This window comes from Drosophila biarmipes, chromosome 3L, assembly GCF_025231255.1.
Source record: "Drosophila biarmipes strain raj3 chromosome 3L, RU_DBia_V1.1, whole genome shotgun sequence".
NCBI classification, from domain to species: Eukaryota; Metazoa; Arthropoda; class Insecta; order Diptera; family Drosophilidae; genus Drosophila; species Drosophila biarmipes.
In genome coordinates this window covers 14,292,021-14,308,663 of record NC_066613.1, presented here as the reverse complement: position 1 = coordinate 14,308,663, position 16,643 = coordinate 14,292,021, and the positions used below count along the sequence as shown (strand labels likewise).

The 16,643-nt window shown below is 46.7% G+C and overlaps 2 protein-coding genes across 3 annotated transcripts; both read left to right on the top strand.

Moving 5' to 3' along the window:
• The first annotated feature begins 268 nt into the window (after window positions 1-268).
• On the top strand, window positions 269-2,030 carry LOC108028027 (uncharacterized). The gene is made up of 3 exons (XM_017099663.3): window positions 269-914; window positions 972-1,663; window positions 1,733-2,030. The coding sequence occupies exons 1-3, from the start codon at window positions 425-427 to the stop codon at window positions 1,847-1,849; spliced, it is 1,299 nt and encodes a 432-aa protein (XP_016955152.1). The 5' UTR covers window positions 269-424; the 3' UTR covers window positions 1,850-2,030.
• A 6,273-nt stretch (window positions 2,031-8,303) lies between these two features.
• On the top strand, window positions 8,304-16,577 carry LOC108028013 (mediator of RNA polymerase II transcription subunit 12). 2 transcript variants are annotated; one of them, XM_017099642.3, is made up of 8 exons: window positions 8,304-8,919; window positions 8,975-11,639; window positions 11,701-13,414; window positions 13,475-13,843; window positions 13,903-14,217; window positions 14,280-14,582; window positions 14,803-15,103; window positions 15,172-16,577. In XM_017099642.3, the coding sequence occupies exons 1-8, from the start codon at window positions 8,307-8,309 to the stop codon at window positions 16,491-16,493; spliced, it is 7,602 nt and encodes a 2,533-aa protein (XP_016955131.1). In that variant the 5' UTR covers window positions 8,304-8,306; the 3' UTR covers window positions 16,494-16,577. The 2 variants fall into 2 exon arrangements, with proteins under 2 accessions (XP_016955131.1, XP_016955132.1); XM_017099643.2 differs by lacking the exons at window positions 8,304-8,919; window positions 8,975-11,639; window positions 11,701-13,414; ... (1 more) ...; window positions 13,903-14,217; window positions 14,280-14,582 and adding an exon at window positions 14,671-14,738.
• The last annotated feature ends 66 nt before the right edge of the window (window positions 16,578-16,643 follow it).

Below are 16,643 nucleotides of genomic sequence, written 5' to 3'. Positions count from 1 at the left end.
GCCAATCGATAGGTAATCGATAGCTCAGGACTTTGCGCCTTTTGGGCAGACAGCTTTTTTCCCGTCAGTTCTTGATTTAACAAAAAGCCCTTCTGAAAGTAAATTGATAATAAAACATAATTAAGTTAAAACTGTAATGTTCAACTTACATTAAAAAAACCTAATTGCAATTATCAGAACATAGTTGTTTTATTAATTTAAAAAAAAATCATTTGTTCAGCTCACAGCTTTTTTCCGCCAAAAATGTACTTTTTCGCCAAAAGCTGTCAGCACTGACAGCTGCCCAATTAGTAAATAAATAGAACTAATCCAAGCGACTTGGTGGTGTTTTATCCATGTGGGGCGTTAATCAATCATCTGCCTTTGTTAATCTGGTCACTCGGTGCCTGTGACAGTTCCGGACAATGACCAAAGTCAGCTAATAATGGCGCGAATTACCAGTATCCTGGATTTGGACCCCAGTTCTATATTATACATTCTAAGGCTTCTGGGCTTAGAGGACCAGTTGCACCTGGCGCGGTGCTGTCGGTTCTTCAGGGACGCCTTCCTCCACCTGCACCGCCACCACTTCCAGGATGTCGTCGACAAGGACACAAACCTGAGGACTCTGGAGGATTGGCACACCTTCCTGTGGCTGTGTGGCGGACGCATCCGCACCCTGGAGTCCCACTTCGACGACGACCATCCACTGCAGCTGCTGCCGCTGATCAGCCGGCACTGCTACCGACTGGAGGGAATCTCCATATACAACGCCACGGTGGCCCGGGCTCAGCCATATCTGCTGAGAATGAGTTCCCTCAGGAAGGTGCACGTGCGCAACTACAAAAGCACCAGCAAGGACCTAATCCGGGCCATTAGGATACACCTGCCGCGAGTAACCAGCCTGAGCCTGGAGAGCTTTGAACGCAGGGAGTGTAAGCATAACTATTTGTCTAAAAAGGCCCATCTAATTGCTATTTCCCCCTAAACAGTACAAGAAGTGCGTCACTTCAGCGAGATGGTGGAACTGGGCTTGTACGACGAGGTCACCGCCTCGGAATTCGCCACTATTGTGAAGCCCATGAGGCAGCTGCGTTGCCTCCAGATGCGCAACGCCAAGCGCTCTCTGATCACAAGCAATCTAAGGATGCTGGCCACCAACTGCCGCCAGCTGGAAAAGCTGACGTTCAACGACTGCGAGGCCGATCTGTTGGTCCTGCCGCAGTTTGCGAACCTAAAGTACCTGCAAATATACTGCCCGGAGGACCTAAAGACGCGCCTCTTCAAGGCACTGGCAAAGAGTCAGTGCTCCATGCAGCTGGAGTATCTAATTCTGCATCGCAAGCGTTGGATTGACGAGAAGCAGGCGCAGTACATCAGTGCTTTGAAGGAGCTCCGATGGCTGGTCTGCAAGCCTCGAGACGATCCCTGCGTACGCCACTTGTCGGCGCTGAGACAATTGGAGTGCCTTTCCGTGCAGTCCGCTCGGGAAATCGGAGAGACGGAGCTCTCCGTGCTAGTGGCCAACAACGAGCGGCTGCGGTATCTGAACATCTGCTATTGCCTTGGCATCACAGACGCCTTTGTTCTGGGCACTCTGGGAAGCCTGTCCAGCCGAACGGTTCACCAACCTCTGGAGCTTTTTGCCGCGGCCACTGACATCAGGCATGACATCATGGAACGGGTGAGTAATCCTATTTAAGACAATCAGAAGTCCTTTATTATATGTGGCTTTTCGTGCTTGGTTTTTCAGCTGCCCCACGACTTTCCCCTAAAAATGCTCTGCCTGAACTTTGAGTGCAGCGATGGAATGACCAGCGGCAATCATTTTTATGCCGACGAACCGGAGTTCGATCGCCAAGCTGTTTGAGGCCTTGTTCGTTCCACAACGAATGTATCTTTAAACATTACCAAAAATTCAAACTAAATGCATCTTTATATACAGCTTTATTCGTGATCTTACCACTTTGAGTGGTATTCTTTTGTTATTGCACAACAATGTATTCAACTTTTTCACTATTTAATTAAAATGTATTTTATCCTGATTGAAATAGGTTTAGTTATTATTGTGGGGATCGGTGTTAAATGCTTAGAAACAAGTCAAGGTAATTTATCAGAACAATTATGTGTTTAAAGTTTAAATTTTAAATGAAGTTCAAATATGTAAACATTGAAAATGTTTAAACAATTTAATTTCTACATTTTTTTTTTGCTTATGTAAATAATATACCGAATGTTGATCACGAAATTTAGGATGTTAAGAAATAAATAAAGTAAACTTTATATATCGCAGATCGCAGATAAGTAAGACAACCATACTTGAATTTCGATTGCCGCAACGACCTCGTTCGCGGGCTGTTATCGAACCATCGATGACTCATCGCGTATCGCTTCTTTTTTCGTCCCATCACTAGTATTTATGTTGTTTGTTGGCGAACAGAAAGAAAAAGGAAAATTCGCTGAGCATCTTTCGCGTGCTGACTGTTGCATGCAACGGAGGTGTTTGAGCAGTGTGTGATACCGATTTTTACTTATTCTGTTTTTTTTCAAAACAAAAATATAACGTAATATATACGTTTAATACCTTTTATAAATATTTGTCTGTTGTTATTGGTTAAATAAACAATCAATTACGGGTAAAGTTACTCCAAGAAAAATGGCCTCCTCCGAGGCCAAGGGTAAAAACCCTTATTCGGAGCTGAGCAACGTTAAAAGGCCGAAATTATCGCCCTTAAATAAAAAGAAAAAACCTACGGATAACAATTTAGTAGAATCGGAAAGCGAAGAAGTTGTGATGAAAGAAGTCATTGACCCTGTAAGTCATCCGAGTCCAACCAGCCAAGTAAGTGGTAAAGCTATAACGGATCCTGCTAGCAAAGAAGAGAAGAGAGAAAGTGGAAATTTGGAAAACAACGGATACTCGTACAGCAGCGCTCACAAGGGACCCTTTGTGGTCTACATAGACAAAATTGGTGAAACCAATGGCGAAAACCGACCTAGAAGAGTTCCTATAAATCCTCTTGAACTAAATGCTGTCCTGCTAAAATTAAATATTAAAGATATAATTTCAGTAAATAAGATTGGTTATGGGCGCTGCAAGGCTGAGTGCAAGTCAGCAACGGCAGCTAATAGCATCCTGTCCTCAAATCTTAAAAGTAATGGTTACGAACCTAAAATTCTTAAGCATTTCATTTTTAAAATGGGTATTATTTTTAATATTCCGACAAAATTTTCCGACTCTGAACTTAAGGAGTACATTTCTTCTCCAGTACCTATTCAAGAAATAATTCGTGTGAAGACTAAGGACCGAGACAATAAAGATATTTTTATTAACACTCCTAGGGTTAAGATTCTTTTTAAAGGTACTCAAATTCCCAACGAGATTGTCTTCCTGTACACCAAAATTAATGTTAGTCCATATGTTCCTTTTAGTCAATGTTTTCGTTGTTTTAGATTTAATCACTTTGCTCAGCATTGTAAACAAACTGAACAAAAATGCAGTAAATGTTCTCTTTCGCATTCAAGAGAACAACAATGTAATCAACTCGTTTGTGCCAACTGCAAACAAAATCACCCAGCCACCTCTCTTGAGTGCCCTGCTCGTAAGAGAGCGTACGCTATCCAGAAATGTATGACTATTGAGAATTTATCACGAAATGAAACGAAGATTAGGTACCCCTCTCTCTTCCAAATTTTAGATGAAGTCGACACCAACGACTTAACCCACTTCCCCCAGCCAACATGGCAAAGAAAATCTGCCAATCCAGTGTTACAAAATAATACCAAAATAGCTACCCAACAAATATTTGCACAAAACCCTTTTAATAAGGTTGTTAAGAACTCTCTTAACAAGAAAAACGAAGATAAAAATTCACGCGACACTATGATCAGCTGGAAAGCTGCTCTTTATGAACATGAGTACACTCCAAACGAAAAGTTTTCTCTCATTCATTCTAATCCACCTAGTTCCTCACCCTCTAGTCAACCTTTTTTAGACAATCCAGCTCTTGAAGCTGCGGAGAATAGCTTAAATCAATTAGCTTCTGAAATATCCTCATTTCTAGTCAACGAAACAACCAATTTAGTACCTGAATCAAGAAACTTTTTAGAGAATTTAAGAAACAGAATAGCACTTACAAACTCAAAAATTGATTTGTTCAAAATTAATCAACTTGTTTAATTTTGAATAATAACTTTTTTATTTATTTATTTATCTATTTACTTATTTTTCTGATTTTTTTTTTTTTTTTTTTTTTTTTTTTTCTGTTAAATTAATTGTTTTTTATTTATTCGTTTTTCTTTTCTCTTTCATTTGTCTATCTGTTTTCATTTGAAAATAAAACATAAAGTTATATTATTTAAATGACAATAAAAATCCTACAGTATAATATTCAGAGCTTAACTGCTAATAATAACAAACAATTACTAGAATTATTCTTAGTAAACAATAACATAGACATAGCAATTTTATCAGAGATATGGATTTCCAATAATTCCATGTGTAGCTTGGCAAATTATAATTTTGTATGTAAGCCGCGTAACGATGGTTATGGAGGCGTTGGAATTTACTTAAAAAAACACATACGCTTTAAACAAATCAACTGTGATATTAGCTTAGAAGTCATTGGTATCCGTACAATTAACCTAAGAAATAATATTAATATTTTCAGTGTCTATGCTGCTCCCAGCACAGACATTAATTCTTTTCAACAAGGCTGCGATGATCTATTTACTATTGCTGCTCAATCGAGTGGTCTAACTGTCATAGGTGGTGACTTCAATGCCAAATCCAGCATTTGGGGTAATAATACTCAAGATGTCAGAGGCGGTATTTTAGAAAATTCCCTCTTACACTCCGGTTTCTTTTGCCTTAACAACGGCTCTCCAACTTACTCCCATAACCCATCCTATACTTCAACACTCGATCTCACTTTCATTAATAGTAGCAATCTTTGTTCTAACTGGTCCTCAATAAATTCTAAAATATCAAATAGCAATCATTTCCCAATCTTAATTGAAATAGACCAAATTTCTGCTTCGACTAATATTATTAAATTTAACCATAATAAAATAATCAAAGACTTTTCCAAAATTCAAATTACAACGTTAGATAGCATTTCCAACTTATCCCAAACAATACACTGTAATAATTCAATTAAAATAAATACAAACAATAGATATGTTCCAAAAAAGTATTGGGACGAGGTATGTGAAAAATTGTTTAGATTAAGAAACGCGTGCAGACAAAAATATTTTAAATCCAAACTACAATCTGATGCTATTGCCTATATTAACAGTAATAAAAAACTTAACAACTATTATTATAAAATGAGAAAAGAAAACCTCAATAAGCTAGCAGAAGACATTTCTAACCCCTCTTCTCTGAAAGATATGTGGAACAAAATCAAAAATCTTAAACTTTTTAAACAAATTAAACCGTCAAACAGTGCAATATCTGACTCAGAACATAGAGATTTTCTCAATCAAATAGCCACAGCTCCCAACACTGCGATGTGTCCTGACGTATCTTTTTCTCCTGATCTGCTTTATAGATATACCAACTCTAATTTCTCAGCGCGTGAACTTCTTGACTTCCTTAACTCTCGTAACCCAGACTCGGCTAAGGGTCTTGACAACATTTCATACAGAATGCTTCTATCTCTACCCTTAAGTCAAATAGAAAAACTGGTATCCCTGCTAAACATTACTTTAGACAATGGGTTTATTCCAGATCAGTGGCGGAAAATAAGGGTTATACCTGTTCCCAAAAAAAATCTAGACTCTTCAATTATTACCAACAACAGACCTATCTGCCTTCTAAGTGTGACTTTTAAGTGCTTAGAAGGTTTGATTAAATTGCGGATGGAAGAGTACATTAATAAAAATAAAATTCTGCCACCAAGATCCTATGCGTTCAGAAAAAACCATTCTACTGCCCAATGCATCAACGATGTAATAAATAACATAGCCAACCTAAAAGCTCGTGGTTTCCACGTTACCGCAGCGGTTTTAGACTTAAGTAAAGCCTTTGATGCCGTCAATATCCCTATTCTGGGTAGCAAATTAGTTAGTTTGGGTTTCGACCACAATCATATTTATTTCATTATAAACTTCCTTAGTAAAAGAGTTCTCACTATGGGTACTGCAGAGATAACTGTAAACAAAGGAGTTAGTCAAGGTAGTTGTCTGAGTCCAATCCTCTTTAATTTATATACAGCTGAGCTTCACAGCTTAAGTAATGACCATGACAGTATTCTGTTCCAGTACGCTGACGACTTCTTTCTAGTCTGTTATGACAAAGTCTTTTCGATGGCTGAAGAGAAATTAGAACAAAAAGTAAATAGGTTTATGGAACTGTGCAATATTAATAATCTTACTTTTAATCCAGACAAATCAGCCACCATTCATTTTAATCTAAGAAAAAAACCTTTAAGTATCTTGTGCAATAATATTATTTTAAAAAATGTAAATAGTATAAATTATTTAGGTAGAGTCATAAGTTCAAACAACTCGTCTGTTCAGCATGTAAATAAAACGATCTCTAAATCGAATCAAACGAATATGTTTATTCAAATGCTCAGTGGTTGCCGCTTCGGAGTACATCCAAGCAAGTCACTACTCTTTTATAAAGCATTTATTAGAACTAGATATGAATACGCCTGCTCCTCTTTTTCAAACATATCAAAATCAGTACAAAACAATATAAATAAGCATGCTAATTTCCACCTTAGAAAGGCCTTAGGACTTATTAAATCGACTCCAATTAATATTATTTATAATCTTGCAGCTGAACTTCCTCCAGCTTATAGGATTAAATTCGCTACAGCGAAGGAGTTGGCCAAAACGTTCGCTCATGGACTACCATCTGCGTCGCTTCTGTCAAACTCCTTTGTAGCCAAAAATACTAGTTACAGTAGAATTTATGCTGAATTTAAAAATATCCTGGATAGTATTGCTCCTATTTGTCCTTACTCTCTGTCCACACGCAAGATTTCAGTTGACACAAATTTCTTTAAAGGTACTTGTACAAATAAAAAAATGGCAAACGAGACTATAATTCTCTCTTTATTTAAAGAAAAAATAAGAAGTTTAACCTCAAAAAATATGGAAATCATCTTCACGGATGGTTCTGTGTCGGAAAATTTTACAGGAGGTGCCTTTGTCCACTTAAATTCCAATTCGATAAAAAGTTTCTACACCGACAAAAAACTATCGTCGCTGACTGCTGAACTCACAGCCCTAGAAAAAGCCATTGACTTCGGTATTTCAAAAAAGTTCTCCAAAATAGCAATTTTAACTGACAGTCTTGGTGCCATCCAGACAATAAAGAACACGAACTCCAAAAACTGCATCTCTCAATGCATTCTGAAAAAAGTCATAAACAACCCAACCCTGCTATCCATAGAATTTCACCACATTCCAAGCCATTCCAATATTTGGGAAAACGATCTCGCAGATACAGCGGCTAAAAATGCTAAAATTAACGGCTCTTTCGCACCCGTCAGATGGACCCTTAAGGACGCAATCAATCATATGTTCGCGCAAATAAAACAAGACTGGGAGCGTGAATACAGTCTGTTCTCATTAGAGCGTAACAAGGGTTACTCTCTCCTCTCACCATATACCACTTCCAAGCCTTGGTTTAAAAACAAAGAACACCTATTCAACCGTATAGAAACGAAGACTCTAAACAGAATCTTAAGCGGACATGCTTTTGACAAATACACACTTTCCAAAATGAAAGTCTACGATAACGCCCTATGCGATTCGTGTAACGTTAATGAAGACATTTCGCATATTTTGTTAAATTGCTCAAAATATACACCAACAAGACAAAATTATCCAACACTACTTAAATATAACGATATCTATCGTTTACTTGGAAATGAACCAATTGAAAATTGGACATCGATTACCAGTTTCATTCGAGCTGCTAATATTAATATCTAATACAACACACTCCACACTGCTCATTTAACACACTATAACACCATCCACGCTTATACCAACTCACAAAATCTCAAAATTAAAATTTCTCACACATATTGATAACATTTTCATCGCTTATCGTTCATCGTCATCGCTCATCGTTCATTGTCATCATAACATCACCAGAAACTACTGCACGATATTTACATAGCTGTCCATTAAATTTTGTTTTTCTTGAAATTTAATTTCATACATTGGCAGTGGCGTTAACCCGTTCCAACGGGGCGGCCAAATAATTCTTCCCTCTTCACGGAAGGAAGTAACTTAATATTTAAAAAAAAAAAAAAAAAATTCGCTGAGAAAATCCGTGTGGAAAACGCAACTAGAGGGCCGCCAAGATGCTGTCCATGCTGCAGGAGAAGCGTCCGCTTAAGCGCACCCGCCTGGGTCCGCCGGACATCTATCCGCAGGACGCGAAGCAGCGCGAGGACGAGCTGACGCCCACGAATGTCAAGCACGGCTTCACGACGACGCCGCCGCTCTCTGACGAATTCGGGACGGCCCACAACTCGAATGTGAACGCCAGCAAGGTGAGCGCCTTCTTCACCGGCGTGCTGGCCAAAAAGGAGGAGCTGATGACCCTGCCGGACACGGGGCGCAAGAAGCAGCAGATCAACTGCAAGGACAACTTCTGGCCCGTCTCGCCGCGGCGCAAGTGCACCGTGGACGCCTGGTTCAAGGACCTCGCCGGGAACAAGCCCCTTCTCAGCCTGGCCAAGCGGGCGCCCTCGTTCAACAAAAAGGAGGAGATCTTCATTACGCTGTGCGAGAACCAGGTGAACATGCAGCGCGCCACTTGGTTCATTAAGCTGAGCGCCGCCTACACGCTCAGCTTCACCGAGTCCAAGAACAAGAAGCGCAGCATCTACGACCCGGCCGCCGACTGGACCAGCAACATGATCAAGTTTATGAAGGAGCTGCTGCCCAAGCTGCAGGAGTACTACCAGCAGAGTGAGTGCAACCCTTCAGACTCATTTATATTATTGATACATCTTCTATTCTGCAGGCCACGACAAGTCCTCTTCGAATGGTAGCACTTCGGGAAGCCTGACTGCCGCCGGAAATGGATCCGGCAGCAATGGAACCTCTGGCAGCAGCTCTATTAATTCCGTGACCGGCAGCAGTGCTCCAACGAATGTAATCCCCGTGCCCAGCATGGCCAGTCCCCTGCCGCCGATCCACAGTCCAGCTAATGGCCAGCAAGGAGCACCCGGCCAGGCAGTGGGTTCTGGCAGTGTCATGCCGGCGACGGGAAGCCTTAGTGGAGTTGTGGGTGGACCTGGATCCTCAGTGGTTGGAGGAGCCGCTGGCGCAGGAGCTGCAGTGCCGCCAGGCTCTACCATTTCCGGGATTGGAAGCCAGTTCGAGGACAGTCGTAATGCGCTTAAGTACTGGAAGTACTGTCATCAACTGAGCAAGTACATGTACGAGGAGTCCCTGTTGGACCGACAGGAGTTTCTTAACTGGATTCTCGACCTGTTAGACAAGATGCGCACCCAGGCGAGCTTCGACGAGCCGCTTAAAAAACTGGTGCTCAGCTTTGCCCTTCAGTACATGCACGACTTTGTACAGTCAGAGCGTTTGTGTCGAAAGATGGCCTACATAGTGTCCAAGAAACTGGCGCAACTCCTCAACACTGTGGTGGAACAGCAGGCCATCAAAGACCTGGACGAGCAAAAGTTGCAACAGGATCCCTACGAGCTGGCGCTGCAGGAGCAGATGAGTTGTCCCCATCACCGGGACATCGTGCTGTATTTGAGCACGATTCTGCAGATCATCACCATCGAGTGCCCCACAGCTCTGGTCTGGAGCGGAATAGCGGCTCACCGAGCACCTTCCTCGCTGTTGGGCAGTCCGTTGGATCATCTTCCACTGGCTCCCTCAGTCCTGCCGATGCCCACGCGCTGTCCGCGAACCAACCACGAGATCCGGCGACAATTGCGGTCCGCCGAGTCGGACATCGTCCTGCGTACACAGCATGCAGAGCAGCGCTGGTTCGCCGCCAAGTGGCTGAGTGCCGGCAAGAACCACTACACCAGTGTGCTGGCCACACTGGACCACCTGGACACGCACTGCTTCGACCGGATGGAACACAATAACAGCATCGACACGCTGTATGCACATATTTTTCCCAACCCAAGCGCCAGTCGTCGAAGGGAAGAGGATCAGCTGGAACCGCGACCAGCGTACGAACCAAAGCAGGACAAGGATACGGTGCGCATTCTGTGCGAGTGGGCTGTGTCCGGTCAGCGCTGGGGCGAGCACAGGGCCATGGTGGTGGCCATTCTACTGGACAAACGACAGATTGACGTCACCAGCACGCCGGCGGATCAACAGTCCAGTGATAAGGATGACAAGGACTCGCTGGCGTCGGGCGCTGGCTTGATTGATGGCCTGCCTGTGTTCCAGCATGTCCTGATGCACTTTCTCGACCACGACGCACCCGTTTTGGATGAGCACGTGAGCAGCCCTCAGCAGCGTACCGAGTTTACTAATCTTGTTCAGCTATTCAGCGCCTTGATTCGGCACGATGTCTTCTCGCACAACGCCTACATGCATACGCTGATCTCTCGAGGAGATCTTTTGCTGGAGTCTGTGCTTGTGAACAAATCTGGAACGACGGCGACGAAAACATCGCCCCCACCGCCGGCTCCACCGCCGACAACGACTCACGGATTTGATGACGACGGATTTGGCGGGGGCCTTGACTTTAAGCACGAGTTCGACGATTCCAATGTGGACGATGACCTGGACAAGCTAGTGCAGAACATTAAGGAGAAGGGACAACATCACGAAGCGCCCGATAGTCCCAAGATCGGTCCTCCAGGAGATGGAGAAATCAGCACTGGCGGTAGTATATCGCGGCACTACGTTTACACCAAGCACTTTCCCATCCCCCAGGACGATCCCAGCATGAGCAGCTACAGCAGCGAAAGCAACCAGCGCTACATCCTGCTGTTCGGAGTGGGTAAAGAGCGGGATGAGAAAAAGCACGCGGTCAAGAAGATGTCCAAGGAGATTGGCAAGCTCTTTACCAAGAAGTTTAGCATAGATGTGGCCGCCGCCGGTCATGTGAAGAAGCATTCGCGTAACGAGTTCAATTTTGAAGCCACCACTTCCAAGTGCCAGCAGATGGCCTACTTTGACCAGCACGTGGTCACCGCCCAGTGCGCGGCCAATGTCCTGGAGCAGCTGAATGGATTCGCCTTGGGAAACAACAACTACCTACCGGTGCAGGAGCACGTAGCATTCCTGTTTGATCTGATGGAGCTGGCTCTCAATATCTACAGTTTGCTGGAGCTGTGCGATAGTTTGCTGAAGGAGTTGCCAGAGGTGGAGCATCAGTTGCAGCTGAAGAAGTCAAATCTAGTACGAAGTTACACGACCTCGCTGGCACTCTACATTGTAAGCATTCTGCGGCGCTACCACAGCTGCCTGCTTCTTTCGCCGGAGCAGACACTGTCCGTTTTTGAGGGAGTCTGTCGCACCATCCGTCATGTGTCAAATCCAAGCGAGTGCTCCTCGGCAGAGCGTTGTATCATTGCCTACTTGAGCGATCTTCACGAATCTTGCGTCTTGCTGCAGGGCAAGGAACAGTCCACGGAGTACTACCAGCAACTGCAGTGCATCAAACGTTTTAAGGACATTTTCAACACCCCAGAGCAGCTCGGGTGAGTTTAGATCGCATTTCTCCTTAACTAAGAACCAAAGTAACAAAGATTTTCTCCCTAGCCTGCCCCCCCAGGGCTATAATCCGCAGTTGCTGCAGGAGCTGTTTATGGCTCCTCGGCGCGGTGGAAAACTGGATCCCCACTGGCTGGGAACGTTGCACGAGTCGCCGGCAAATGTATACAGCTTTGTGTCCAACGCTTTGATTGCAGTTTGTCGGGAGACGGACAACGAGCGACTGAACGATGTGGCTCTGGCCTGCGCCGAGCTTACCGCCAGCTGCAACGTCCTGTCCGAGGAGTGGATTTATGCCCTGCAGAGTCTGTGCAGCGGCAGTAAGAGTCCTCGTTACCCACACCTTGGCGGACAAGTGGACATTGGACAGGGCAAAACCCACAACGCCCTGGCCGTGTTTGTTTGCATCCTGGTGGCCAGGCATTGCTTCTCGCTAGCGGACTTTGTGAGCAAGTTCGCTCTGCCCACTCTGGCCCGGTCTGTGAGCGCTGGAGGAGCCGAACTAAGCGTGGATGCCGAGGCGGGTGCTCGTCTCACATGCCATTTAGTGCTGAAGCTGTTCAAGACTCTGGAGATTCCACAGCCGGGCATGTACTCGGTAAGCACATCCCCGAATCCTCTCCATGCTGTGGGCAACGACTTCAGCATCCGATTGAGCTGCGATCGTCACCTACTCGTGGGCGCCCACAAGACCATACCTATTGCTGCCGTGCTGGCCGTACTCAAGGCCATCCTGATTGTCGTGGACAATGCGGCGCTCAAGACTCCATTGGCTGCTGGCAGCGGATCATCGTCCGGTGGACTGGGCGGTGCTTTTGGAAGCGGCAAGCGAAGTGGCTTCAACACCCCTGTTCATCCGGGTAGCACACCGAAAAGCAACGAACAAAGACCGGCTGATCTCAGCCAGATCCTGGGTACCAGCGATCTTCAGCTGGGCAGCAGTTTGACCAGCGAACCAGAAGCTTTACAACAGCCGTCGGTCGGAGGAATCGAGCAAATCTCACTGCTGGAGTTCGCGCAGGCGGTGCTGAAGCAGATCTGCGCCCAGGAGCACGTCTTGGAAAGGTGTCTTAAGAACGCAGAACAGCTGTGCGACATGATAATCGATGAGATGTTGACTGCCAAGCAGGCACAGCGGGTTCTGCACATGATCTGCTATCCGGAGGCTGAATTCAACATAATCTCTGAGCTAGACCAGCGCTCGATGATAGTGCGCATTCTGGAGAATCTGGGACAATGGACACTGCGTATCTCGTGGCTGGACCTGCAGCTCATGTACCGCCAATCGCTCAGCAACAACGCGGAGTTGAATGTCTGGCTTGACACGGTGGCACGCGCGGCCATCGACGTCTTCCACATGGAGGAGGTAGTCTTACCGGGCGCCCTGAAGGCGACGCACAAGCCCAAACCGTCCACCTGGCTGGTGGCTCCGCTCATCGCCAAACTCACACCGGCAGTTCAGGGCAGGATTCTACGGGTTGCCGGTCAAGTTCTGGAGAGCATGAACTACTTCTCCAAAGTACCCAAGTCCGATTGCAATAGCTCGGGCAGCGGCGACGAGCGCGAGAAGAGCAACAGTTGTCACAGTAGCAATAGCTATGGCCTGGGAGGCGTGGCCGCACGCAACAAGAAGATGCCGCTCAACTACCAACCATTCCTGGGCCTCATCCTCACCTGTCTGAAGGGTCAGGACGAGTATAAGGAGAACCTTCTGGTTTCTCTCTATGCCCAGCTTTCGCAATGTCTGCAATCCTTTGCTGAGGTGAGTTGTTGATCATATAACTTGGAGTCATTTACTCATTCTATGCATTTTGACTTTCAGCTGGACACCATCGGTGGCATAGATGAGCCACAGGCACGCGAGGAGATCCTTGATGCCTTGCAGTTGCGCTTCTCGCTGGTCGGCGGCATGTTCGAGGCCATCCAAAAGAACAGCACCCCCACCACAGACTGGGCCATTCTCCTGGCTCAACTGGTTTGCCAGGGCGTGGTGGACCTTAGCTGCAATCGGGAGCTCTTTACCACCGTGGTGGACATGCTGGCCACCCTGGTGCACTCGACGCTGGTTTCCGATGACGAGAGGCACTACATGAACCTAATGAAGAAGCTAAAGAAGGAAATTGGAGAGAAGAACAACGCCTCCATTCGGGTCATCCGGCAGCTCCTGCCGCTCTACAAGCAGCCCACCGAAGTAAGCGGTTGTTAGACACCTGTTGCAGTTTAGAAACTAATTGTGATTTCTTCTGTTAGGTTATCGCCTGTGAGCACGCTGGAATGGACACCAAGGGGAACAAGATCTGCGACATGGACAAGAAGCAACTGCGCATATCGGACAAGCAGCGCATTAGCGTGTGGGATATACTCGAGGGTCACAAAAACCCGGCGCCCCTATCGTGGGTGTGGTTTGGGGCAGTGAAGCTGGAGAGGAAGCCTCTCACCTACGAGGAAGCTCATCGCAATCTGAAGTACCACACTCACAGTCTGGTCAAGCCCAGTAGCTACTACTATGAGCCGTTGCCGCTGCCACCCGAGGACATTGAGCCCGTGCCTGAGAAGATTTGCATAGTATGTGGTTTCTGCTTTTTTGTTAGTTGATCCTTTTAAAACCCCTTGTTTCTACTTTGCAGAAGGACGAAATGAAGGCGGACACGCCTTCCTCGGTGGATCAGTCGCCAAGCGCTGGCCCTGGTGGTACTGGAAGGGGTCGCGGCAAGGGAACGACCACGCGAAAACGGAAGCCCAAGAACCCGAAGACGCCGCCCGTCGTCAACACTCAGCAACAGCAGCCTCAGTTGGCGCCACAGCCCCAGCAGCCACAGAATGTGCAGCAACAGCAAATGCAGCAGCAGCAGCAACAACAGCAGCAGCAACACATGCAGCAGCAGCAGATGCAGCCCAATCCAATGGGCCAGATGCCAATGAACATGCCGGTAAGAATCGGGCTCTTACAAATATTTAATTTAATTTTTTATTGCATTGGTAGTTTTCGAAAAAAAAAAAATCAAAGCAACCAATTATGAACGAAATAATGGCAGTAAAATTCAAAAGTTTTAAATTGGAAACTCCGATTTTCTTAGCCTTTTTAGGTGCCAAACCATTCTTTCTGATTCGCTCGAATTTCACCTTGAACTAAAATGAACTCTTCCACAGATGAACATGCAGCAGTTTGCACCCAATCCGAACAACATGATGCAGCAGAACGCCATGTTGCAGCAACAGCAGCAGATGCAGCAAATGGGCAACAATCCGCTGCAACAGCAGCTGAATGTGGGCGGTGGCAACGGGCAGCAGAATCCCCAGATGAACTTCATGCAGCAGGGACCGGGAGGCGGCGGAGCCGGACCGCAAGGTATGCAGGGCCAGCAGCAGCAGTGGCACAATGCCCCGCAGCAGCAGCAGCCGCCACAGCCGTACCACAACCAATATGCTCCGCACCAGCAGAATATGCAATGTAAGTTTGTCCCTAATCCTTTTTTTTTAAAGGAGAATAAAGTTAGTAATCTGTGTTAACCATTTCAGCGAATCGCATTGAGAGGCCGCCGCTGAATGTGAACTCCAAGCAGGCCCTGTCCAATATGCTTCTTAAGCGGCAGCCATTCCAGCAGCAGCAGCAGGCGCAACAGGGGCCCGGTGGCGGTTTCAATCCGATGCAGCAGCAACCGCAACCGTCCCAACAGCAGCCGGGTCCCCAGCAGCAGATGAATCCCAACCAGATGCGACAGCAGCAAATGAACGCCCAACAGAATCCTCAGTCGGTGGCCGCCTTCAATGCCCTGCAACAGCAGCAGCAGCAGAACGCCCAGCAGCAACAGATGAATCCCAACCAGCAGCAGCAACAGCAGTTCATGCGGGGCGGCAACATGCGACCCGGCATGGCGCCTAACCAGATGAACCAAATGAACATGGGAGGCCAGGGCATGCCGCAGAACCCAATGATGCAGCAGCAGATGCCACAGAACATGGTGGGCATGGTCAATCCGAACGCCAACCAAATGATGCAGGCCGGTGGAGCCCAGGGAGGCAACGGTGTGGGAGTTGGAGTTGGTGTCGGCGTGGGCGTGGGCGGCGCTGGCAACAATCCCAACATGGGCATGGGAGGCATGCCCCAGCAGGGAATGATGCAACAACAGCCCCAGCAGCAGCCGCAACAGCAAGTCCAGTTCCAGAACTTCCAGAATCAGTACCAGCAGCAGCAGCAACAACAGCAGCAGGGCATGCAGCAACAGGGCGGCGGAGCAGGCGTTGGCGTGGGCGTTGGCATGGCGCCCAACCAGCAGCAACAGCAGCAGCCCAACATGATGGGCAACTTCAATCCTCAGATGCAACAGGCGAATCGCAACAATCCCGACTTCATGGCGGTCGCGGCGGCTCAGCAGCAGCAGCAGCAACAACAGCAGCAACGCGTAGGCCCGGGAGGAATGATGGCCGGCAACCGCAACCAGTACATGAACCAGGCGCCCAACGTAACCATGTCCAACATGATGGGCCCGGGACCTGGTGGGGTGGTCGGTCAGGTTCCACCCTACGCCCGCCAGCAGTCGGCGGGAGGCGGCAAACCGGGCGTGCTGAACACCCAGCAACAATTCCAGCAGCAGCAGCAGCAACAACAACAGCAGCTGAGACACCAGCAAATGATGCAGATGCAGGGCATGGGAGGTGGCGCCGGCGGGGGAATGGGATCCGGGCCGCAGCAGGCGGGCGGAGCCGTTGGTGGAGGCGGCGGGGGCGGAATGGTGCCGCAGCAGCAGAGCATGAACCAGCAGCAGACGCCCAACCTGGTGGCCCAGCTGCAGCGCCAGAACATGATGGGCCAGCAGCAGTACCAACCGCCTCCGTACTAGATCGTAGACACTCCCTAGTTGTAAGCCTAGTCCTAATCATTTATTTATCAGATGTATTTGCAATAAACGTACATTCAAAACAAACTGTACTGCTCTGAGCTCTGGTTTAAGGGAAAATTCTATATATGACTCATTATTAAATACATAATA